Source organism: Phalacrocorax carbo, chromosome 3 (genome assembly GCF_963921805.1).
Source record: "Phalacrocorax carbo chromosome 3, bPhaCar2.1, whole genome shotgun sequence".
Taxonomy (NCBI): Eukaryota; Metazoa; Chordata; class Aves; order Suliformes; family Phalacrocoracidae; genus Phalacrocorax; species Phalacrocorax carbo.
In genome coordinates, this window is record NC_087515.1 from 99,351,340 (window position 1) to 99,378,355 (window position 27,016).

Here is a 27,016-nt window from a genome sequence, read left to right on the forward strand (position 1 = left end):
GTTATATAGCCCTCTAACTACTAACCCTTCCCTGAAGGGACTAATACAAAGCAAGCCCGACTGAATCAACATTTTGTAATAGGTACCACACTTTAAACACTGAGCAATCGTATTTGGCTTCTGGTACATTTCTCTCCTGTTTCCACGCATGCCTTTTAAAATGATAATGATGACTTGACAACTTCCCTGAAATTCAAAATTTTTACACAAATTTTCAGAAGATCTCATCAGTTACTGGTTTCAGATAAAATCTTAAAGAACTGAGCCCAAATTACTAAATATATCATTGCCTAAAACACTCCTAGTTTAAAAAGAAAATCAGTTTTAATAAGCTTTAAGAATCCTATCTTTCCATACATGGGAATAAGGTGAGTTGCTTAATATTTTATCTGCTAAAGAGTATTTCCTAACAAGTTCACAGATGTTTTCTATGTACTCCACATTGGTTCAGAGATATTTTTGAACAGGAATTTATATTAGCTGCAGTAAAGTCCTTCATGCTCACAAAGTGCCAGATCCTTTGGGGATAGCTTGTCTTTGTGGTGCCTCTGAACTTGAGTTGTGTCATGTGGACATCACTATATGCACTGGCTGCAGAAAGCTGGAATCCTGAGGAAGCTAGGAAGTTCTTAGCACATGAATAATGCTCCTGTTCTCTAGGACTTAAAGCATTTAATGAATACAATAGCAGCTATATGTACAGGCACAATGGCAGAATAGATTCCATGGTAAATCTCAGTGATAATGAACAATCCAGGGACCTCTTTGAGGTTAGAATAAATGCAGGACTACAAGAAACTCAATTACTGCCGTCACATGCTCCTTAAATGGACATAGCACTAAAAAATTCCTCTCCGTTTGGATCATTAATGATGAAAAAGGGAGCGGATTCTTATTGCTGTCTTGTTAAGATTAAAGTGAAGCATGGAATACGTTATAGGCTGAGCTGCCAAATTAAACTCTAGCAAGTTTTCCATTAAAGGATGTATGATATGAGGCATTCCTTACGAAAAAAAGCCCCAACAAACCAAACCATGCTAACTGCCCCATCTCATTTAGGCACAATATCAAAGATAAAACCTTATGTACTTTGTATACAGTTGTGTGATAGAAAGTACTCATTAGCTTATAAGATGCCATCACTTTTTTTTAGAAGCTAGTAATGGGTCATTGAGTTATAGTTCTTATGTCAAAATATTTGAATCATTTAAGTAAAATCTGCTTCCATATTAAAAAGGTATTTTGAGATATTGAGAATTTTTCCCAATCGTTTAAAATGTCCACACCTTTCAGGTAAAGCCAGTCCAAATCTTTTCCAGCTAGTAGCCATAACTGCAACTTACCTCGTTTTACCACATTCAGTTGTTTTTCTGAAACATTCTTATTACTAAAATGCTATCTCTGTTACAGTTGTAGATGGCTTCTACTGTTTGTGCAACCCAGGATATGCAGGACTGAAATGTGACCAGGACATTGATGACTGCATAATCAATGCTTGTGAACACAATTCTACATGTGTTGATCTACATCTGGTTAGTAGAGAATATTTTTTAATTAAAATGATTGCTAAGTTTTCTTCCTGAAATCTAAAGCAATACTATTGTGAGTTCTAAACCTCTACTTAATCCATACACCTGTCAACAGTTTTATAATCGTGCTTTCCAGTATCTGGGGTTTTTTTTTTGTTTATTTGTAATGATATAGGCAGTGGGAAAGAGGAATGTTTTTATCATTTAAAAGCAGTTATTGAGTCAACACGGTTATTTGAGGAATTCGAAAGGAGTAGAATATTTTCAGCTAGGTGTGTTTATGGCCTCATTATAAGTGATAGGAATACTCATTTACACCAATGACATTGGCTTCAAAGGGGCTTAAAAAGTATCTCCCCCCACCCACCCCAAAATGGCTTTACTTGCTTTACTTTAAGTACTTCAGCATTTATTTTCAAAATTCTGCAGCTATATTAGTTCCTGAAACAAGAAAAGCGTTAAAAAGAACTTATGCCTTCTCAGAAATAAAAGCATTCTATCAACTGATTCCTTCATGGGAGGAAAGGAGAAGACAGACATTCACATTGTGTAAACTTTGGCACTAGAGCTGGCCCATGTTCTGTGTCACTCCCTCCAGGAATCTGTCAGGAACCGATCTGTTGTCAACGTACTCAATAGGGACACTAAGACTCTACAGTGTGAATATTGTCCCTGTGAAACATTCAGACTGTCAGAGAAATTGGGGGTGGTTAAAAAAAATGGAAGAAAGGTTGGCTTTTTTCTCCTTCTTCTAGTTTCTCCCATGCATGTTTGTCAGAATATTAAACTAATAAAATGATAAAGCAAGGAGTAGAATTCAGATTAATATTAAGATGCCTAACTGTAGGTGTCTATATATGGTATGAGCTAAGGATCTAAGCACCCACCAAAGGTGCTAGAATCCTAGCTGATGCAGTGAGTGCAACCCAGAGAGTGATTCAGCTGCCCATCCTGCAGATGTCCACTTTGGGTGAACTGAACAACCCTGTAGGTACCACTGACTGCATAGCTAGGCAGCATTGGTGCTGAAGCAGACACTCAGTTTTAGGTGTCTGCGTTTCCAACTGAATCCCATCCCAGAAGCCCAGAAGTATGTGAGGGGTGTGTGGGTTTCTGGGGTTTTGTTTGGTTGGTTTTTTGTTGTTTTGCCTTTTTTTTTTTTAAGTATGTACATAAACAAATCGCACTTTCTGACAAATCCTGGTGGCAACCTGCAGCTATCACTATTTCCTAAACTAGAACAGAAGTTACATGCTTCAAGAGAGTTCTTTCAAATCCTCTTCTCTGATTTCCAGAGTTGTTTTTTCTTTTCACAGTTAAAACACTTTAGTATTGTATAAAATTTCTTGTAAATATGGTTCAAGAGCTACTAAATGCCTGGCAAAAATTAAATGCTTGATATAGAGAATGCAGAGCTTGTGACACTTTTGTTCTTGTCTTTGGATGCTATTGCAAATGTGTATTTTTTTTTTTAACCAGTAGACTGCAATTAACGTTTGAAGCTGTCATACTGGACACATACTGTCATCTTAAAATCAGGTTAGAAAGCATTCCAGAAATAAATGTTATGCTCACAAAGCATGTACTGGCCTATCCTCCATGAAATCATGTTGTATATGTAGACATTCCAGGTATTATTCCTAACTGCAGTTGATGCTTTAACTGAGACTGATAAAATGGAGCTGTATATGCAGAAGTTTAAACAACATCCGTAAGATATCAGAAATTGAAAAAACTATGGGTTCTTTATAAAATAAACATATTGTTCTGCCAAGAATGTCTGCTAAGCTTCACTGAATGAGTTCAAATATTGATCCAGGGGGACTTTTTAATTTCAGCAAAATTAAACCTGACAAAGAATGGTAGCTCACTGCAATTTTTAACACTGTTTTAGATTTTTCTTCTTATACCTTTCATGCTTTTGTTTTCTTGATTAATTTGTGTTTATTTTTGTCCTGCAGTACCTGTACATTTCTCATCTTTGCCACAGACCTATGCCATTTTGTTTTAAATGGACTGTGACACAGCAAATCCGCAAGAACCATACAGACTCACTGTTTCAGAGAAAGCCTGACATTAAAATAATCTAATCTATGTGGATTCAGTTAATAACTACAGAAAATAAATACTGTAGAAACTTAGTGGTAAGGTGTCATTTCAGACATTGGATTTGACCTTTTTCAGACCTCAATGACTTTCTCAACATAGTTCACCTATGTTGTCAACATTACAGTAAGCGTTCATACTAAAGTGTTCATTTTGATGTTAGTTAATGCACAGATAAAAAATCTTCAGTATTTTCTCATAAGAGGACTGTTATTTGGCATTTTTGATAGCAACATAATTTTTTGCTCAAAAAAATAGGAGAATTAATACAGAATGGCCTCTGCTAAATTGAAAAGTTAGTATCAGCATATTTTTACAAGAACTAGGGAATTGCTAGTGTTTTATTTTGCTATAGCAATAATAATGCATTGCTATTCAATATTTATACTTTCTCCTTTATTCTTCTCTGTAGTATATTTGCTTAAACTAAAATTTCTGATATAAGTTTCTGAAATAATTCTCATATGGATCATCTTTTAAGTTGAATCCAGAAAGGGACAAAAGAGACCCACTCACTAAGTGATGGCATTATTCAGTTTGTAGGTGACTGTATTATTCCACATACATTGTCCTTCTTATTGTATTCTGTATGAAAGAGTCCTGAATTTCTTCCACATCAAATGAATCTGTTTTATACACCAAGATTCCTCAGTGATGCAGAGGATTAATGAATTAACATATATTCATAAAAATGGAAGAAGACCCATTCCCTCTTCTTCTTTGACCAGAGCAGCTGTAAAAAAACAGATATTGAGATAACAATCCCCTAGTGAATGAATTTTTAACATTTCAAGGGTCTCCTCCTCCTCCTCCTCTAAAAGGTAATAAACCAGGGGATTGGGAGCAACTGAGGCATGATCAAGGAAGTCTTAAAAAGATTTGAGATCTCAGAAGTTTCATAATTTTTCCATCAAATACAATTTTCTTCCTAAGACATATTACTCTAGCCTTATTATACAAGTCAAGGACAAAAGATCTTAATGGGAGAAAGAATTCCAATATACACTCTAATTGCAACATATACTTCACAGCCTTTACCTTGGCTCTCCAGGCAGTAGGTGGCATTAAGCAATTAGTCCATGGGATGAGATCAGGATAGGTGAAGTACACAGCTGAATGACACAACTACGTCAGCTTAAGGAGGCTTCGATTTTCTACTGCACCAGAGAATTCCAGTCACCCAGGAGCTACTACATATCAGCACAAGCCACTCTCAGTCATATTAGACCCTCTGGTGGCTCAGGAATAGTCAATTAGCTACCCCAATGCTAATAAAAGTTCCATTCTACAGTCCAACGGCTCAAATACCTTCAATGCATTTTTCTAAGTCAAAGTGAGACAATTACCATTGCCAGAATGACACTTGCAATATGTATTCTTCCTCTTCATTGTTTGTAATGTAGTATAATACAGAGCCTTACAACTAGATAACCATGATATCTTAACAATACATCAGCAAAAATAGGCACAAAAAATGACACTTGTGTGATGGGCTGACCCTAGCTGTCAGCTAAGCACTGCACAGCCACTCACCCACTCGATCATCTCCATGGGATGCAGGAGAGAATAGGAAGAGCAAAAGCGAGAAAATTTCTGTGTTCACATAGTGTAATAATTAAATGAAAGAAGAAGAAGAAAGAAAGAGAGAAAGAGAGAAAGAGAGAAAGAAAGAGAGAGAAAGAGAGAAAGAGAGAGAGAAAGAGAGAAAGAGAGAAAGAGAGAAAGAAAGAAAGAGAGAGAAAGAAAGAGAGAAAGAAAGAGAGAGAAAGAAAGAAAGAGAGAAAGAAAGAAAGAGAGAAAGAAAGAAAGAGAAAGAGAGAGAGAAAGAAAGAAAGAGAGAGAGAAAGAAAGAAAGAGAGAGAGAAAGAAAGAAAGAGAGAGAGAAAGAAAGAAAGAGAGAGAGAAAGAAAGAAAGAGAGAAGAAAGAAAGAAAGAAAGAAAGAAAGAAAGAAAGAAAGAAAGAAAGAAAGAAAGAAAGAAAGAAAGAAAGAAAGAAAGAAAGAAAGAAAGAAAGAAAGAAAGAAAGAAAGAAAGAAAGAAAGAAAGAAAGAAAGAAAGAAAGAAAGAAAGAAAGAAAGAAAGAAAGAAAGAAAGAAAGAAAGAAAGAAAGAAAGAAAGAAAGAAAGAAAGAAAGAAAGAAAGAAAAAGAAATGCAAAGGCAATCACTTGCCACCTCCCACATGTACACCAATGCGCAGCCTGCTTTCAAGCAATGATGACCTTCCCCAAACCCACCTCCTCCCTGTTCTTATTACTGAACATGATGTTACATAGCATGGAATGTCTCTTTGGTCAGTTTGGGTCAGCTGTCCTGGTAGCTTCTTGTGTATCCCCAGCCTGCTCACTGAGGAGGCAGAGTGGGAAAAAGAAAAAGCCTTGACGCTGTGTAAGCACTGTTCAGCAATGGCTAAAATGTTGGTGTCTTATCAACACTGTTTTGGTCACAAATCCAAAACGTAGCACCATACAGGCTGCTATCAAGAAAATTGACTCCGTAACAGCCAGACCTACTACAGAACAGAATTCTACAAAAGGAGGTTGATTAAACTTGACAGTGGGAAATCACAAAAGCTGGGTTTGTGATGCAGCTCCTGATGTTTTAAAAGGTCTGGTTTGTAAAAACTGTCTGTAGAATATTTATGTAAGAATATATTGGCCAGTCCCTCCAAGGACGTGGTCCCCTTCATTCTGATATAGCCAAAGCTTCTAAATGACTCTAACATATACTGCTACACCATAAGAGATTAGTCTTTCTTTCTGGGTGGCATATTGTCCTGGTTTTGCCTGGGATAGAGTATTTTTTACTCTTGGTAGCTGGTATAATGCATGAGACTAATGTTGATAACACACTGATGTTTTAGTTGTTGCTAAGCGGTGCTTGTACTAGCCGAGGACTTTTCCAGCTTCCCATGCTCTGCTGGGTGCACAAGAAGCCGGGAGAGGAGGGGGCACAGCCAAGACAGCTGATCCAAACTGGCCAAAGGGATATTCTCTACCATATGACATCATGTCCAGTATATTAACTGGGAGGAGTTGGCCAGGGGGCAGAGATCACAGCTCGGGAACCAGCTGGGCATCAGTCGGCGGGTGGTGAGTGGCTGCGTCACTTGTTTTTCTAGGTTTTGTTTCTCTCTCATTTTTTTCCTTTTAATTACTATTATTACTGTGTTACAAAGAGATTGTTCTTATCTCAACCCACGAGTTTTCTTACTTTTGCTCTTCAGGTTCTCTCCCCCATCCCACTGGGGGCGAGGAGGGTGAGTGAGCGTCTGTGTGGTACGTTGTTGCAGACTAGGGCTAAACTGTGACACATATTCAGAATTTCAAGGTTTCTCTGTGATAAATATTCTCAATACCATAAAATTCCCATCCAAAAAGTATTCCCAGTGCTTATGTAAGACACACAGTGGGCAGCAGCAAGAAGCATAAAAACGCGAAGTGTTTTGCTTAACCAACTATAGAGAGCAGTGGGAACACACCAATTGTATTCTCAAGATTCTAACAGTGGAGTGCTCCAAGACTGCATGCCAAAATATAAGGGCAAATGGTTATAACTGAGGACTCAAAAACCACTCTGTCTGAGTTGCTCAGATAACATTTGGGACATCTATTGTTTATTCAGTTCCCAAATTTGTTCATATAGTGAGATGGCTGGGCATTACATTGGTCATATGTGATGTTAAGGAAAGAGAGTATTAAGCAGTGACAACAAGACATACAGAATTTTAGACAAGAATCATCATACTGATGATTTTTAGAAAATAGAAAAGTCATCTTACCAACATATCAACTTCCATCTATCTTAAAGCATGTGACAAATTATAAAGTGCTTTTCTATAGAAGTGCCATGGAAGAAGTAATTTTACCTATGGCAACTAATCTGACACATGAGTAAGAGGAATCAATTAGAGGAGACACTTCCTTCATTAGGTCACCTAGGACAGCAAAAATTAAAAGCTGTTAATACTTCTAGCCCTACGAGCACAGATGCATATCCTATATATTCTCAATCATTGGTCAGCTCAAACAGAATTGTCATTTGATGTTGAAAAAGGAGAATGATGCTGGGAAGGTTGGTCTGACACTAGTTGCCCTTCATAAATCAATGATCTTTGTTGTTGTTGTTGTTGTTACTTATGAAACATTCTTGACTGAGGTCTAAGTGATTTTATTTTCACTGTAGTAAGAAACATTTGGCTAGTCCTATGTAAACCAGTGTGAAGTCTCAGATTTACGTGCATGTAGAAATAACTCAATTGTTCAGTCAAACTGATAGATCAACATAATAGAATGAGAGAATGGTTGAAAGGCTGTAGTGTTGTCACTGCAAAAGAAAGAGGTGCAGTCCTCAGTAACCAAGGAAAAGGGGTGAAACTTTCTGCATTCACTGTATCAGTAATGGATAAAAATAGAACAAAACTGAAAGATATAAACAGCAAAATATTTTACCAAAACAGCTAGTAAACAGTAAGTAAATAAAATTTGGAATATTTGCTTGTGGCTGTGCTTATGGTAAGGCAAGGTTTACGCAGAGTAATTTGCAAATTCTTCTAAAAAAAGTTGAAATAATTAATTCAAAGTATTGTATAAAATTGGGATGTTGTCCCTAATCATTTTTATAATATCAGATGGAGCATATAGTCTATATAACTTAAAACATTTTGGGGGGGCATTTGCATTTTTTTTTAAAAAAGTAACTGTAGCTTCACAGTAACAGTAACTCTGACTTCAGTTTTTGCTTGTACTCTTCTGTATGTCAAAATATAAGGCAGATCCTGTCACTTTAGTATATGGATATCCATGCAGCAAATTGTAATAGATGTTTCTTCAGAGCTTTGTTTCTAGAAGCTATTATTTCTGTGTACTTACCAGATAGTAAATTACAAAATATAAACTGTAGGTAAAGTTATAGTTGTATAATAGTGCTTTTACTGCAATCCTGTATCCTCTCTATCACTACTTGATTTAAAACATAATTATTTCCCTTTCAGTAAAATGTGATGTTAGGGAAATGAGCTCTCCAATACAATAAGAGAAGACTGTCAATTTGAACCTAAAGAAGCAATGATTACTTGTCTTGTTTCTGTTTTTAAAGTGCGAACAAAAAAGGCCTATAACAAGGTGAAATTTAATAATTCAAGTATTTTAGGAACTTATATTTTGGGACGAGGGAAGGTTTATATGAAGGATGGAGAGACAGTACTCTCACAATTTTTTTTTTTTACAGAAAAATATTCAGAGTTGACAGGAGATCTATTCCATGGATCATACTTCAAAAGCATAACCCACGAGTAGGTTAGCTCATTACATAAATTGTGAAAGGAGGATTAATTGGAAGGAACTCTGGCATTAAGGTGCAAAGGAGTAGTTAACTGTTAACAGTTTATGTTACCCAAAAAGAAATTAGTCAGGTCTTTGGACTAACCCAAGATAATTTAATAAATTTGTCATCCACCCTTAATTTCCATTTAAAACAGAATATCCTGTACTTTCTGCTGAACAGGGAGAAGAAAAAGAATCCTCTCCAAAACTTATAATTTATTTTAGAACATCCAGAGATGCTCAAGGTATGATGAAGTACCTGAGCTTCAGGAGGCTCTTCCTCCTAGCTGATGACAGCAGGTGGTCTGACACTTGAAATTAGGATAAAGACTAGATAGGCCTGCATCACTGAAAAATCTCCAGATTTCTGTGGGAGTGGAAATTCTCTAAGGTCTCACTAAAACAAACAAGCTCTGCCACTGAAATTGGTCTGAAGGAGTACCTCAGTTTAACTAAAGGTCAGACCACATAGCATGAATGGCACACAGCACATAACAAGCAATAAGCTCTTCACAGTTCCCAGGTCACATAATTTCAAGTTGAGTTGTACATGACTTAAACTTATGCATTGACTTCATTGAGACAACCCACGTGTGGTAATTGTGGATGTGCTGTTTGACAAATCAGTTTCAGATTACCAATTACGCATCCCAGAGAAGAGCTATATATACAGCAGCTGGAGTTCACTTAAGAAACTAGCAACTGCAGCAGTACTTCTGCAAAGCATACACAACTCACTGTGCTGCCCTGAAGATTTGACTTGCCATCCCTGATATATTTCATCTTCCTATATTTAGTTACAAAAAGTGAATGGTGTCTTCATAGTCCTTCAGTAAAAGTTTTCTGAAGAAGATCTAGTGAAATAACTCCCTCCTCTGCCTTATACTACAGAGCTAGTGGATACAGCAGTACAGAGACTGAAAACCTAGTCATTACGAGGTGTACTCCTTTATGCTCTAATAAGTCCAGTTAAGTCAAAGACATTGGAATGCACAAAATTAACTATTGATTTACTGACTTAGGATAATGTCCTTAATATTGATCTGTGGAATTATATATACATTGCTTGGATAAAGTGATTATGATGTCTTACGCCTTACTCATCTAACTGAAAGCTGAAGTCAGCAAACAAGCATCAACTTTCCATTTATTTCTTTAATTTATTACATTATTTTAAAATTATTTTATGTTTTGAATGAAATTGCAGACGTATATGAAAATTCTTAGCTTTCATGAATGTCAGTAAATACCACAGGACTAAAAGCCTTCTGTTGTCTTTTTCATAAACTGAATTTGAAACATTCTGCAGAACTGAATAAAACTGTTACAAAGTGGAGGAAAGGGAGATTAAGAGGAAGTTAAAAGATGGACTTTCCAATGAGAAATGGGCAAATCAATGTGATAAAGATACAGGAAGGTGGTCCCAGATGGTGTACTGTAAGTTCCGCCAGCAGCAAGGAGGCTGGACAGAGAAAAGCAGCAACAGCAAAAGAAGTGAAGAACTTCACAACTTAAGGAACAGGCCGGAGAACAGCAGCCTGTTTCTGGAAAGCATAACCCTAAATTGAATTTTTACATGATACAGAAACTACCATTTTGTTTGAGGCGGGATATGAAGTGTTTGTACCTTCGAAAGCATTAAAAGACTGGCAGTGGTATTATAGAGACTTGGGACTGCAGAGACTTCATTGACTCACATGGAAGAGAATTCTACACAAGAGGATTTAGCTGCAGAGAACTGGATACTGTAAATTCTCTGAATTTTGTAGATTTATAGAGCAGAAGGTCACAGAAGGGTATGGGTCCACAAGGAAATTATTGGGAAATAACTTAAATGGTGACATTTATAGGTCATCAATCAGTCTTTGAAAACTGCCCACATACATGTCTTCACCATACAGCACATGAGAATTAAGATTAAATTCATTTTTGAGTAAAAGGATGAAGAACTAATCCATTTACTGTGGGATAAGCCTGAGCATCAGGACAATTACTGAAAAGGAGCTCTCAGGCTGTAATTTCATACCCCAATTTTTATTGCAATAAGTCATTGTCTCTAAAGTCAAGCCAGATGATTCTGGATAGGAATTTTTAAGCCTCATCTACACCCTATTCTGAGAACAGCAGTGCTCATTTTCTCATGATGTATTTTTGTGACATTTGTCATCAAAGCAGCTAAGTATCTTGCAAATATTTACTTTTTAATTTAAAACACAGCTCCTTTGGCTTCAGTTGCAGGTGTTGAGTGCTCAGCAGTTCTGAAAATCACACCTTAAGCTGAAAATGCAGAAGGAAAGAAAAGGAGGAATTAATTTCTATATATAAAAAGATACTTGCTAGGCTAAACCAACTTCAGCTGAAGTATGATTTATTTTAATTTCCTTAGGGCAACATTCAACTGAAACCATAAACCTAACTGTTCTGGTTTCCTTCTTTATTCTAAGTACAAGTGAATAGAAACAAACATATTTCCCTTTACTGCACCTCTAGAGCAGACCAGTTTCCTCATGCTCTCTTATGCACAGAATGAAGTGTTGGAAAATCATTTAATCCATGTAGGTAAAGACTCTTTCATGGGATTTAAGTGGAGAGGGGTTAAATCTAATGTATTATAAAAAACCCCTCGGTTCTGGCATTTCCTAAGGTTTGAGTGTATATGATTTTGCAACTCCTGCATTTTACTTTTACCCTACATTTTTATATAAAATAAATGTAATGGATCCAAACCATTACATAGATGGGTTCTGGTAAGGAAACCATTTTCTGTCATCCATACAGTAGATGGTTTTAACCCTTAAAGGTGAGCAGATGCTACATATATTTGCAGTAGTTTCTGAACAGCATTCAGCCCTGGCCTTGCTCTGTTCCCACTGTAGCTGACAGAAAAACTGTTGTTGACTTCAGAGCTCCACCAGTCAAGTATATTCTAGTTCCAGGGTCAGTTTTTTGTGTAGTGGCAGACACTTCATGTATATAACCCCTTGCCAAGCAAATTAAATTGGATATTAGGAAAAAATTCTTTACTGAAAGAGTGGTCAGGCATTGGAACGGCTGCCCAGAGAGGTGGTGGAGTCACCATCCCTGGAGGTCTTCAAAAAACATGTAGCCGTGGCACTTCAGGGCATGGTTTAGGAGGCATGGTGGTGTTGGGTTGACGGTTGGACTCGATGATCCTAGAGGTCTTTTCCAACCTCAATGATTCTATGATTCTATGAAATCTTTTACCTTCTTTATGCAAAAAAAAAAACCAACCCCAAAAAGGTCCAGAATATTATCCATAGATTATCTTCTTCACAAGTACAGTATTAAAGGAGAAAAAAAATCAAGGCTCTAAAATACCTCTGACCCCAGCTTTGGTTATCTCTTTATCTGTTTCCCACAAAACATTCCTATTTACGAAAATAGACTCCATCTGTTTTCTCTATTAATGAAAGAGATCTTACCCAAGGATACCAAGTTTCCACTGTAAACAAATTTGCCTACATTATCAATTCTTCTCCAAGTGCTTCATAAAGGAAAAAGCATCTGATATTTAACTTTAGAGGCACTGCTGGGTGCTGTTATAATAAACTGATAATCAAACATCAAACAAAATCAAGTCTTCTGATAATCCTTCCCTGGCAATATCATGCACTGGTCCTTTAATACCAGCTGTGCCAATTACTGTACCGTGGTCAGCAGGGAGTTTGTTTTTTGGGCACCCTGAAAGCAGCTGACTATTCTCTTTCTGAAGTTTAAGAACCCTGTTAGATTTATCAATACCTTGGTGCCCTTAGGCTACTTGTCTGATGATCTTTTGATCATTGTATTTGGTTGACTTTTTCAGAAATCATATCCAGGTCTTAGATCTAGTGTTGCCCATTTTCTGTACAAGATTGGTTCAAGATAGAAACTTTTATACTGAAAATTTTGTATTCTAAAGCAAAGAACTGAGGTGGTAGTAAGGGGGACAGCAAGATAGTTTTCCAGTTCCAAAGGATTGGCTTGGATAGGCAAGGAAAATGCAGCTCTGTTTGCAAAATTAATTAAAAAAGACAGATGCTAGCGTTTCAACACTAGAGAGAATAACAATAGAAATAAAACATTCTTCATAAATGTCCGTTAAGTTGTATAAAAGCATTTACTTTGGAGTGTATATTTGAGGGAAAATATATTTATAAGCTGTCATGGTTTAGCCTGAGTCAGCAACTAAGCCCCACACAGCCACTTGCTCGCTCCCCCTCAGTGGGACGGGGGACAGAATCAGAAGGGTGAAAGTGAGAAAACTCATGGGTTGAGATAAAGACAGTTCAACAGGTAAAGCAAAAGCTGTGCATGGAAGCAAAGCAAAACAAGGAATTCATTCACTACTTCCCATCAGCAGGCAGGGGTTCAGCCATCTCCAGGAAAGCAGGGCTCCATCACGTGTAATGGTGACTTGGGAGGACAAACGCCATCACTCTGAATGGCTCCCCTTTCCTTCCTCTTCCCCCAGCTTTATATACTGAGCATGCCGCCATATGGTATGGGATATGCCTTTGGTCAGTTTGGGTCAGCTGTTCTGGCTGTGTCCCCTCCCAGCTTCTTGTGCAGCTGGCAGAGCACGGGAAGCTGAAAAAGTCCTTGACTATTGTAAGCACTATTTAGCAACAACTAAAACACCTCTGCATTATCAACACTGTTTTAATCACAAATCCTAAACATAGCCCCATAATAGCTACTGTGAATAAAATTAACTCTACCCCAGCCAAAACCAGGACATAAGCATAGGACTGGACTGTCACATTTGCAAATGCCTGTTTCTAGGAATGCTTTCATTGACAAGAACCAATATTACTTCTGAGATCCCAAGAACACCCAAGCCTTTAGGTCGCTACATTGGACAGTTATGTCATAGAAACAAATTCCCCCTGAAGCTGCAGTCAAAGGTCCTTTTATGCTACATTCATTTCACTTCACAGAGCCTTGCAAGCCTTACAATATTTTCACTCTGAAAAGAAATTCTACACGGGTAAAAACCCCCACATTTTCTCCATGTAGTGGGAGTGGTTTTCTCATTTTTTTTAAAGAATATGAAATAGTGTTGTACCTGACTCAAACTGTTTGCATTTCTAAAGAAAGTTTGAACATTACTTCTACTCCATCAATTATAGATTAGACTATGGTGTCTCTTCTGTAACAAAGTAAGTCCTGAAGAAATAAAGAACAGCTTCTCCTTCCTGTTTGTATAACAAAAATGTGAAATATTTAATATTAAATATGTAGAACTGATAACTACTTTTGTTTGTCATCCACAGACTAGCAGGTCATTTGCTAATTTTAGCAGGTCTCTCCAGCTGCTAATCTCTATTTAGAACTACCTTCAGGCTTGTAAAAACTGCTTGGCCCAGAGAAAGAATGGTTACGCCATTTGCAAGTTCTGTGATCTGTCCTCCTTTAGATTTTAAAATTCTGTTCCAGGGATTCTGACTCAAAAAATGTGAGTGAAAAGCCAAGCTTCTGGCATCCTTTCATCTTGACTAAGTAGTTGTAAAGGCATACAGGAATGGGCACTAACAGATAGTGCTGTACATGAGACTTGACAGGAGACTTCTTTTTATGGCTGAGTTCATACCTAGAGTAGCATGCGTATGGAAAGCACACCTGGAAGAACTATACTTACAGGAGGATGTTACCATTCGGTTTCTTCAGAAATAATATTTTTTTACATTGTTTAAAAGCTCTTACTAAAAAACCCAAGTTCTAAGGCATCTCACTAGAAGACCTTTCTCAATTCCATTATACTGTTCTAATTTCACTAGTGAGGACAGATTTTCATAGCAAGAAAACCCATACTTTCTTCATAGATGTGTTGAGCTTAAATAATTCGAAGCATTATTTATCAACAATAATTAATAAACATTGACTTATAGCTATTGTTGCTGATGTTGCTGATTCATGTAACTTCATTAAGTCCTTACTAAGCTGCTGTCATATGCAGACTTCACTGTATCACTGTTTACTGACATTTCTAAACCATCATATTGAATGGTTACCTTTTCTCCACACTGAAAATCTTCTCTATTTGTGTACCTCGTTCTGATATACCATGTACCATGTAGCCAGTCAAAATCTGTGACAAAATTTGTTGTGTTGACTGCCTCTGCCTTTTTCCTTAGTCAAGGTATTGTTTTATTGCACAGCACTTTTATAAAAAGGGTATTGCCAGACCATGTGATAAACAGAAGTTTTTACCAGATTAGATAAGATCTTTTTCTCAAGAAATAATAAAATAAAATAAAATAAAATAAAATAAAATAAAATAAAATAAAATAAAATAAAATAAAATAAAATAAAATAAAATAAAATAAAATCCTATACATTTAACCTATTTAAACAGTGGAGAATGCAACAACCTGTTTATTAAGAAATATACTTTGTAGAATCCAGTTACCTAGGATTTTCACAGCCTGTCTGTGCAGAGTTAAATTAATACATGTAAACTACAAAGACCTTGTGGTGTTCAGTGTTGACAGCCAAGTAGATTAGACTCTCTGACTGTTACATATTCTTATAGTTTCACTCAGACTATCCACTCAGCACTGGCTGTCTTTTATTACAAAAAGCTATGCCACCAGCTTGAAATGTATTTCTCACAGTTTCAGGCTCCATTAAATTCTCCTTAAATGATGAAAAGTATAAAAAGTTGGTCATGTGCCATGAAGGCTCTAAAATGTGTCATATTTTGGGGGGAGGGCTAAAGGCATGGGAAAACTTAAGTTTTATGAGAGGTTAATCTCACATGTAGTCAGCTAACTGATTAGTTTAATGTTACAAAGTCTATACTGTGATAAAAACATGTCAAGGTGCCTAGCATGTTGATTGATGCATATGAAGAAGAGGGTTTTCTATCGTATCAAAATAAAATATTCTACAATATCTCTCATAAGTAATACCTCCCATATGCACACTAAGCACTAAGTCACAAAACTGCATTTCATCTTTTAGCATAGAAAATTGCTTTACATTTAAAGCATAGAAATTGCTTTAATTAGACAAAATGTCAAAGGTCTCAGGCTAGAGATAATGTTTCTTCCTGTAAAGGTGTGATCACAAGAGATGTTCTGGAAATACAACTGCTCAGATTAGTTTAACAGGCTTCTAAAACGGCTTTTTTAACACTGGGCAAACTGTTTAATAGCTCTCTGCTTTAGCTCACTAATTCAGAACAAATACAAATCCAGCTTGTTTCTCTCACTGGGGAATGTTCTCGCTCACAGTTCTGAATTTCATTCCTAAGTGTGGATTCAGCCTTAGCTAATTTGAGACTAACTCAGTTTTCTTGCACCAAATTGCTCTGTGGACAAATGTTTGCCTTGTCCACTTGTTTTTTTCTTCCTCCTTCTGTGCCACCGTCTTTCTAAACAAATTTTTCTTTAAAACAAATTATTTCTACTTGTTTCCATCTTGTAAGTCAAGAGTAAAAATGAACAAGCAAAAAGCCCAAATCCTTTAAAGAGTCTTGTAGGATATGTTTACTTTGGCATTTCAGTTGGTATTAGAAGAACACTTCTGAAGCAAATCTCCCACCTGTACCCACCTACTACATATAATTTGCATTGTGGAGAAGACTTGGATGCAAACAGGATTTCCCTTGGATGAAACTAAACCAGAAAACACTCTCCACACATGAATATAATGTGCTCAAATCACCAATTTTCAGTCCGTGGGTTTAGATAAACACTATTTTAAAGTAAAACCCTCAGAACCCACGTAGTGTGTATGTTGGGTCCTCAGTGCCAACAGTTTTCAGGGGTTTGTTGCTATTGCTAACTGCTAGTGTAGACGTAGCTACAGTCATTTGAAGTTTCATGAAAATACAGCCCAATTCATCCAGCCCGGTTACGTTATATTACATATTATTTGCTTTTAAAGGTATACAATTTAAACAAATTGTGTGCCATGGAGGTTTTAGGAGATATATGCTATGAGATATATATATATATCTGCCAATACGCTTATTTCACCACTGATGTTGCTACAAAGTAAATTATGTCAGCCAGTCTAGTAATATTATTTTACTCCACACATGCACAGCATGTACCCTCAAATGTTCAAAATGATGCCTAGAGTTAAGCCATACAATTGCTGAAAAACTGTGTCTGAAATTTACCTCATAAAGCCCATTTCTGCTAAAAGCTTTTTCTGAAAACAGCAGTGATGACTTCTTGCATAGTAATACAGAGAGTTATTTCTATCTTACATCTTTGAATTTAATTCACTCAGACTGAGCAAAAAGATTCCATGGGCTCTCAAGACTAACACTGCAACACATTTCATTTGATTCCCTAAATAATATTTTTCTAATGTATTAGATTCAGTGATGATTTTATATTCTATAGCAAGCTCAGAAATGAGTGGGAAAAAAGGCAATAAATGCACATGGACTTCTGCTACACGACAGTAAATGAGCAAATAACAGAAAAGTTAGATGGAAGACTTGAAATATTATTTCTGTTACCTTGCAGTATCATACAAGCAAAAACTTCAATATGTAATACAGAAAAACCAAGGAATTCCTTTTAAAATTAGCTAATAGGGACCATAAGCGAGTCCTGCCAGGCAAATTTAAAAAAAAAAGTAGAGTTCAAAGTTCAAAAAAAGTAGAGAAGTTGTCCCTTTAAATATTTTAAAATTAGCCCATAACTTGTATTATTATTTATTTATTCATTCATTATGATTTGTCTCTGACAATGGAAAAGAGGGAGCTGAAGAAGACCTCTCACAATGTAGCAGGTCCTATACATATATTTGGTACTGAGTAACTTGTCATAAAAGCCAGTTGTTCTTATTTCTGTATTTTATCTATCGTCTTTCAGAGAGAACTTTTAAAACCAAACTATATTAAAGATATATTCTGTTTGTGTATACTCTTGTATTTCAGTAACATAAAAACCTGAAACATGATGAGATATTGCGCAGGAATAGTAATTTTCATGATTAATTTCTAATAGCTTATTCTTTTACAGAAGAACTGACTCTGACTTTAGAAAAACATTATATTCATTCAGTGAGTAACCATAACAACAAATTTCTGCAGGACTATTAGGGAATTGTGAAAATAGGAGATTACACAAGATTTGGATTCCTTTGAAATCAAAACTCTTGACCAAAATTTCATTCCAAAATAATTGTGATAGCCTCATTACTCTCCTTTATCTGCCTTCACACTTGTTTTCAACTAGCATTTAGCGTCCAGTGTAAGGGCTATTTGCAGCCGTATGCAGGGATATGCTTGCACATACACCCAGTCATAACACTGACTTAACCAGAACCTTCTGAAGCAGTAATAATACACGTACTTGCTTCTTTGAGGAATGCTACCATGACTTTAAAATTAATTAATCACAGGCATCTGCACCTCCTTCTGGATCTGTTATAAAAAAGAAAGCTTTTTTAGAGTTCTCTACAAACTTTTAAAATAATTACTGAATCTGTTTATACTAAGGCAATATATTGATATATTGATTGAGTTGATATATTGCCTAAATGCCTTCTTACGTTTGTTTCAGTGCAGCTTCAATACCAGCCAGAAATTCCCTGAACATCTCAAAAAACTCTGTTTCCTCCCAGATTAATTCTGTTCCAGTCAGGCATCATATCCCTCATATTTCAGTCTAGTACTCTTTTCCAGGTTCATTTGTATAGAATTAAGTTTCTATTTATAGACAAAATAGATTACTTGAAACAAAAACTGCACCATCTTAATGTAGACTCATTGACTAAAATAGTAAATTGAACAATGTCAGAGCTTGTTCCCTAGCTTTAAGATCAATTGGCCTAGCACATCTTGTTGTTCAAGCACTTTTAGTAACCAAAGCAGGGTGGCTGTGTGCTGGTCGCTAATGAACGTGCATACAATTGGCTAGTAATTGATTCCTGGTTCCATTTCTCCCGTTTTGTCCTTAGAAGCTCTCAACACAAGAGGATACCATGCTTCTTCATTTGTTCTGAGAAGCACCTACCACATTCTGAGGCGTAAAATTGTAAAAATGCATTTAACTTTCCAAACTTCCAATTTTCCTCACAATCATAAATGATATCTTATTTTAAAAATAACACATCCGAATAGCTAAGTTGTTAAGCTACAATTTTGCAGTCAAATAATACTGTAAAATATTTACTGTTGTATGCAAAAATACTGTTATCATAGCAGGATATTGAAAGTTAAGAATTAGCACCAAACAGTCAGTTTTTAAATACTTTGTTATAAATTATTATGGTTTGAATCTATCTTTACTCTTACAGCAAGATCAAGTTCTACCAACAGTAAGTTTCACTGATCCAATGTGGTCAGCAGTTGGATAAAGACCTGTGCCTGCAGCTGATCCCATAAGTTTGTAAAACAAACAGCTTCACTCAATTTCCTCAGAAATATTGCCTTTCTTGTTCATTTCACTACATCTTTTTCCTTGCTTTTCTTGTTACTCACAGGAGATTTTAAGTTGCATGTTTGTGCTTTAAAAGCAGTTGTGTTTCAAGAATTCTTTCTGTATGGTTTACACTTGTGTTCTTTCATATAGTCCATGACTTGGCTTTTAATTTTGCCAGTTACTTATTACTTAGACCGTATGTGTATCATGAACCTGCTCCTTATCTTTTGAGATAAGCACTACCTCACTGAAATAAATAGTCATTTTTAATGCAAAAAGAAAGCATAAAATTTTATTAATCTCAGTAGTGAACCATATACAATACTGGATACTTTGCTCTTACGATTTCTTGTCATCATCAGCTGAGTAACACCCTGCCAAGATGAAATTTCACCAATACAGAAAAAAAATTCCATAGTAATAATTCAGATGTCTCTATTCTGTCAATGATAACTTAAGCAAATCTGGAAAAGTTATTTAATGTCTGCTGCTAAGTCTCTCGTCCAGTCAAGTGGCAAAACTGCTTGATATGATGTTAAGTTTTAAAGTCGCATCATTTTTAATTACCACTTTCATAATAAATATACATAATGTAGTCTAAGTTATAAAGACCACTGCAATTTCCTTGGGTCAAATTTCACATTTGGTTTTCACTCATTCACACATCCTCAGTGGAATAGAGGGTCCAATATGCCAGACAGACCCTCCTCTTAGGGAAGCCTGCTGCCTCCCTGGGGCCGGGTTAAGGACATCACTAGGAAACTTCCTAGCCTGGTATGGCCCTTGGACTATTACCCATTACTGGCCTCCCACGTGGGTGGCAATGAAGCTGCAACAAGTAGTCCGAGGCTGATAGAGACTTCAGGGCCTTGGGATGGTTGGTAAGGGGATCTGGACCACAGGTTATTTTCTCCTCTCTCCTTCCATTTGCTGGCAGTGACACAGCCTGAAGGAACAGCCACACCCAGTCAATTAATACATGGTTCCATGGCTGTTGTCACCACCACAATTTTGGGTTTCTCAATAATGGGATGGCTTGTTGGCATCAGATGTGATTCACCTTTCTCAAAGTGGGAAGACAGTTTTTGCTCACAAGCTAGTGGGGCTCATTGACAGAGCTTTAAACTAGATTTGAAGGTGGACAGGATAATATCAGGCTTGCCCATGAGAAGCTGTGGGATGACATGCCAAGGTTAGAGGGACAGGGTGCTAGCGAGGGCACTCAACCTGTTGCTCTGAGACATGCTGGCTACACTGCAGCACACCTGAAGTCTTACAGAGGTGGGCCAGGGGCTCCTGAGGTAATAAGACCCAACAGGGAAACACCAGTGAAATACCCCAAAGGAATTAAGGGGTGTTCCTTTAAGAAGGTGACACAGCTGACAGCCCTGCTGAAGTGCTTCTACACCAATGCATGTGGCATGGGCGACAAACAGGAGGAGCTGGAAGCCACCGTGCTGCTAGAAAGCTATGACCTAGATGCCATTACTGAAGCTCAGTGGGATGAATCCCATGACTGGACTGCAGCTGTCGATGGGTACAGGAAGTTCAGAAGGGACAGGTGAGGAAGGAAGGGCGGAGGTGTTGCCCTCTACAACAAGAAATGACTATAGTGTGAAGAGCTGTCTCTGAAGAATAGTGATGAGCAGGTTGAAAGCTCATCGGTAAGAATCAGAGACCGAGGCAACAAAGGGGACCTTGTGGTTGGTGTCTATTACAGGCCACCTGATCAAGGGGAGCCTTCTTACTCCAGCTACAGGAGGCATGACACTCGCCGGCTCTCGTCCTGCTGGGGGACTTCAACCACGCCAACATCTGCTGGAAAAGTAATATGGCAAACTGTAGGCAACCCAGGAGACTCCTGGAGTGCATTCAGGATAAGTTCTTAAAACATGTAATAGACAGCCCCACCAGAGGGGATGCGATACTGGGCCTCTTGGTCACCAATGCAAGTGAGCTAATCACTGACATCAAGATTGGAGGCAGCCTGGGCTGCTGTGACTAGGCATTGGTGGAGTTTACACTGCTGAGGGATATGGGTCAGGCAGAGTAAAGTCAGGACCCTGAATTTTAGGACAGAAAACTTACAGTTCTTCAAGGAGTGAGTCAATAGGGCCCCTGGGAAACTGCCCTCAGGGAGAAGGAAGAAGAACAGAACTGGCAGATATTTAAGGATGCTTTCCACAGAGTGCAAAAGCTCTCAATACCCAGGTGTAAGAAAGCAGGAGCAAGCAACCAGAATGGCTCAGCTGAGACCTGCTGGACAAACTAAAGGGCAATAAGGAAATGCAGAGGCAGTGGAAGCAGGGACATGTATCCTGGGAAGAGTATAGGGACGCTGCCCGGTTGTGTACAGATGGAGTCAGGAAGTCCAGGGAGCAGATGGAGCTGAACCTGGCAAGGGATGCAAAGAATAATAAGAAGGTCTTCTACGGCTATGTCAGCCAGAAAAGACGGTCAAAGAAAGCGTACCCTTGGGGGCCTGCAGCATCAGTTGGCGGGTGGTGAGCATTTGCATCACTTGTGGGGTTTTTTTTCCACTTTTTTTCCAGGTTTCATTTCTCTCATTATTTTCCTTTTTGTTATATTCTCATTACTATTATTATCATTACCATTATTACTATCACTATTTTAATTACCGAACTGTTCTATCTCAACACACAAATTTTCTTTTTTTTTTTTTTCTTTTGCTCTTCCGATTCTCTCCCTCATCCCACAGGGGTGGGGGGAGAGATTGAGTGGCTGTGTGGTGCTTAGTTGCTGGCTGGGGCTAAACCACGACACCCGGCAATGTGCACTTGCATCCCAGAAGGCCAACTGTGTCCTGGGCTGCATCAAAAGACATGTGGCCAGCAGGTGGGAACACATTTCGTTTTCTAGTGGGAACAAAAAAAACCCCATATCATAGAATTTCATCTGAAATCACCATTAAATGAAACCAACAAGCAAGATAACTTGGAAAGAACTTATTGATTTTATCGTATTTTTTATTTAATGAATATACAGAACAGGTTCGCTGCCCTGGTAGCAGATGAGGGGCTGAGAGTTCTGCCACCAAAGCATCCAAACCAGCTGAGCCTGAGCCACTCAGCAGCACTACAAAGAAGCAGCAAGTGGGAGACTCCTGCTGAGGATGGAGGCCTCCATCTGCCAATGGCACCTGCTGTCTGGGAAGTATTACTGCTTTCCAAGGGCTTGGATTTAGGACCTTGTGGTGATGTTACCAAGGTTTCTCCAGCCCTGGGACTGTCATATCTTGCTGCTTTTCCATGTAGATACCAGTGATACAGCCAGTGCAGACCTGGAACATACCACAGGTGACTGCATGTCTCCAGGAACATGATAAAGGGCATGGCATCCCTCATGGTTTTCTCCCCGATCCTGCCAGTGAGAGAAAGGGCTTGAGGAGGTGTAGATAAATCCTGTTGGTCAACAACTGGTTACATAGCTGGTGTTCGTAACAGGGTTTCACCTTTCAGGACCAAGGGACCCTCTCTCAGGGTTGAGGCAAGGAAGAGATGGGATCCACTTGACGAAGTGGGGCAAAAGTATCTTTGACAACAGGTTGGCCAACCAAAATCAAGTGACGAAGTGATGGACTCAGTTGTCAAGCAAAGGGTGAAGGTGATGTAGATAAGAGACACCTCCTGATCAACACACTAGGGCTGCAGAGGGCCCACCTTGGTCTATGCACAAAAACAAGGAGATGACAAGAGGATAGCATTATGGAGGAAACTATCATACCTTTTCTGAGAAATGAGCACAACTGAGTGCCCATCACTGAGTACCTGTACATTAACACATGCATCACATTAGCATGTAAAGAAGACAGAGCCAGGCACTCATCACAGCGGTGCCCAGTCAAAGAGGCAAAGGGCACCAACTGAAATACCAGAAAGTCCATTTAAATATAAGGAAAATCTTTTCTACTGTAAAGGTGATTGCACACTAGGACGAGTTGCCCAGATGTGAAGGATCCATCCTTGGAGATATCAAAAACCCAGCTGGACAAAGTTCTGAGCAGCCTGCTACAGTCCACCCTGCTGTGAGCAGGGGGTGTGAACTAGACAATCTCCAGAGGTCCCTTCCAGCATCTACTCTTTTATGATTCTGTAATAAAGAAGCTTGATTCCTGTATCTGATCCAATCACTGACAGTTTAATACACACCTTTCGCTGCAGTGATATAAATTTATATGGGAATGATGTGAAGGTATAGAAAAAACCCAAATAATATAGCCCTAGAATTGCATTGCAGAAATATTATACGTTAAGAAATGATCAAAAGGTGGTTCACACCTATACAACACCTAAACAACGGCAGGTGAGGCCTGGCTGCAAACAATATATGTTTTCAGGCATAGGCTTGCTATTTTGGACTAGTAAAGCATAGTAAGCATAGTCCTGTGCACTAAGTCTGGAGAGCATTAGGTGTGCTCTTGAAGCACATCTTCTGGTTCAGTTCTTTCAAAAGTGGCCTGTTCTGTGCAAACTGAGACCACCCTGTGATGTGAGGCAAAGCCCAGTTAAGTGAGGACAATTGAGAAATTAATGTCAAAAGCATAGTCCTGATCTAAACTAAAACACTAATGAGTCTGAACCTTATGGACCGTAAGAAACATATGAACACATGGTTGTTTTTAAGTTACTGGGGCCAATAGATTGATAAAGGACAAGTCTTCTGAAACAACAGTTTTTGATCTCAGTATGGACAACAGCTTGGAAATCTCTGGCTTCAAGTCTGTCCCTCATTAGTCAGCTGAGATACTCAAATTATGTGTAAGTGTACTGATTGCCTATAAATGTTCTCCATATGTTTGTCTGGTTTTGTGCCCACTTGAAAATCAGTGGTCCATTTAACAGAGCCAGACAACATGTGCCAAGTGACTGAAACAATTTAACTCTTACTGGTCCGTAACAGTGCATCTCATACCAGTTCACATGTGGCAAACATAAATGAAACTCATCATTCACGCTTAAAAACCATTCTGCTGATTGTCCCAAGCCCTAAAAGACATCAGAACAAGGAGACTAAATTCAGGCGGTTCATACTGACAATCTGCCTACTGGCAGAGGTATACTATGGAACCAAATGGAACCATGAAGGAAACAGCTACTTGTTACCACTGCACCGCGCCAGCAGATATCAAAGAAAGTGCATTTTCTTTTAAAGGTGAACAACTAGATGCTTTAGGTAGCTTCACTGCGTGACAAGCTTGACTTATATCTCAGTGCCACATCTGTCTGGATGTAGCTCAGTTAATGGTACGGAATAGAATCCTAGGAAGGAGAAATTTCCGGTTCCTTGATTCTGGGTACTAAGGACAGATATTTTGTTTCTTAGTACATCTGTTTCTCAATGCATCGGGTGCTGAGTAGTGTTCAAAACCTTGCCATTCCGGTTTCACTCGTATGCAATCACTAAGATATAATGAAGAAAAAAGAAGACTGTTGATGAAGGATTGCAAAAGTTTTCAACTGGTCTCGTTTCTAATAGTTTACATCTACTACTCTACCTTAATCATAGCACAACTGTACAAGACAGTCCTAAAATGGATAACTCTGACACCTACCTATACTATATACTTCCTTTGTCTCATATTCTTGCTATGTTATGTCTGAAACCTCCTTTGAAACAAGTATCTGCACTTTACAATATTTGTTAAAAAATCTCAGGATCTGCAAAACTCTTAGCAATTTCATATGCAAGAGGGTTCATGCTGAAGATGATTTCTGATTTTCATGTTTGAAGACACTAACAGAATATCTGCAGCACTTTTAAAAATCAGCTAAGGAATGTTAATCTTAAAATTAGGTTAGTCCTTAAATACTGTAAAAACTGTAAAAAATTGACAGTTTCAAATTTTGTTTTTTTCATTTGTTCGGAGGAAAAACTGTAGTTTGTACAGCACAGCAAAACACAATACACTACTTGTTTTACTCTGTTGCCACTTGCTGGTTAGCTATCCATCTGGGATGACTGGCACTAAATGAGTACTGAAGAAGTCCAAGCCTGGAAAGAGTCTTCAGGGAAAAGTCCTGGTGCTATAGAGAACAATAATGTACATGCTGCATGTGTGCACACAGGGGAAAGACACAAAAGGCACATCAAAAGGTCTGGCATTTTCATTTTCCCAAAACTAACATGATTTTATTACATAGGCAACTTTCCCAGTCTTCTCTGGCTGTGGATATACGCTTGTTAGTCATATTTTAATAGTTGTTCCGTGCTTGAGGAATGAAAAATAATTGAGATGCTGTTTTTTTACATGCTTTAAATATGCCAATTTTATTAGTAAGAGTAGCTATGAGCCATAGGTTAAATACACCTTCTTACAGCATATATGACTTACTTCTCAGTCTCCGTTATTGTAATGGTTTTAACTGGGATAGAATTAATTTTCTTCACTGTAGCTGGTGTAGTGCTGTGTTTTGGACTTTGTATGAGAATAATGTTGATAACACGCTGATTTTTAGTTGTTGCTGGGTAGTGCTTACACTAGTTAGGGGGTTTCCCAGCCTCCATGTTCTGCTGGGTGCACAAGAAGCTGGGAGGGGAGGGGGCAAAGCCAAGACAGCTGACCCAAACTGGCCAAAGGGATAATCCATATCATATGACATCATGCCCAGTACATTAACTGGGGGGACTTGGCTGTGGGAAGCAGCAATCACCATTTGGGGACTGGCGGCATTGGTTGGCGAGCGGTGAGCAGCTGCATCACTTGGGGTTCTTTTTCCCTTTGGGTTTAATTTTTCTCTCTCGTTATTTTCCTTTTAATTATATTATTATCATCATTATTATTATAATTAGCATTATTACTGTCACTATTTTATTTTAATTATTAAACCGTTATTATCTCAACCTATGAGTTTTCTTGCTTCTGCCCTTCTGATTCTCTCCCCCATCCCACCAGGGTGGGGGGAGTGAGTGAGCGGCTGCATGGTGCTTAGTTGCTGACTGGGGCTAAACCATGACAATTATGTATACCTGTAGCTTCCACATTCCCATCTTTATATTGCTTCTGTTGGTTTTGGCTGTATTCCCAAATGATTTATAATTCCTGTCTTCCAGACTGTCAGGTTTTCTCAACTAAATCTTTGTATGTCAGAAAATCTGCACTATTTCTATTAGCATCTGTACACATTTCATTAAGGGAGCTAAATAATTCTGTGAGCTTGTTCTATGGAATACTGACTTGTAGCTCACTAAGGAGATGGAGGGGAACTGTGTGAAAGAAACTAGCTTTTTAGTGTGATCTTTTAGCAATAAAACCCTTCCCTTTGGCAGAAAAGACTGGGGACAGAGTTACCAAAGCTTTCAGCATTATGATGAATGAATCAAGAAGTGAAGTAGGAAAAACACCAGTTCAGTAGGAATTTCTGGAGTCTCCAAGCGATACAAGTGGCAGATGCAGAAAAGTAATGTGGGTTTAGACAAAAAAAAAAATTATAAATAAATGTGTATCAGGAGAAAAAGAACCAGAAATATGTTATAAAACTGGGCAATTAATATACAAGAGTTAAGTTTAATATAATACTAATTTTGATCCAGTTCATGTGTACTGAATCTCATGCATGCCAATGCAAGAAGACCCATACTTCAACAAAGTTTTAGGCTTTCCTCCTCTGCCTTTACTGAATTCCTTACAACAGCTGTCTAAATCTCTTA

General features: G+C 38.0%; 1 protein-coding gene across 1 annotated transcript in view; it reads left to right on the forward strand.

Annotated features, from left to right (window-relative positions):
- Window positions 1-27,016, forward strand: part of EYS (eyes shut homolog) — an 888,772-nt gene that overhangs the window by 265,821 nt on the left and 595,935 nt on the right. Inside the window, exon 15 of the mRNA XM_064448569.1 lies at window positions 1,411-1,532. Within this exon, the coding sequence (XP_064304639.1) occupies window positions 1,411-1,532 (122 nt within the window). The remainder of the gene's footprint in view (window positions 1-1,410; window positions 1,533-27,016) is intronic.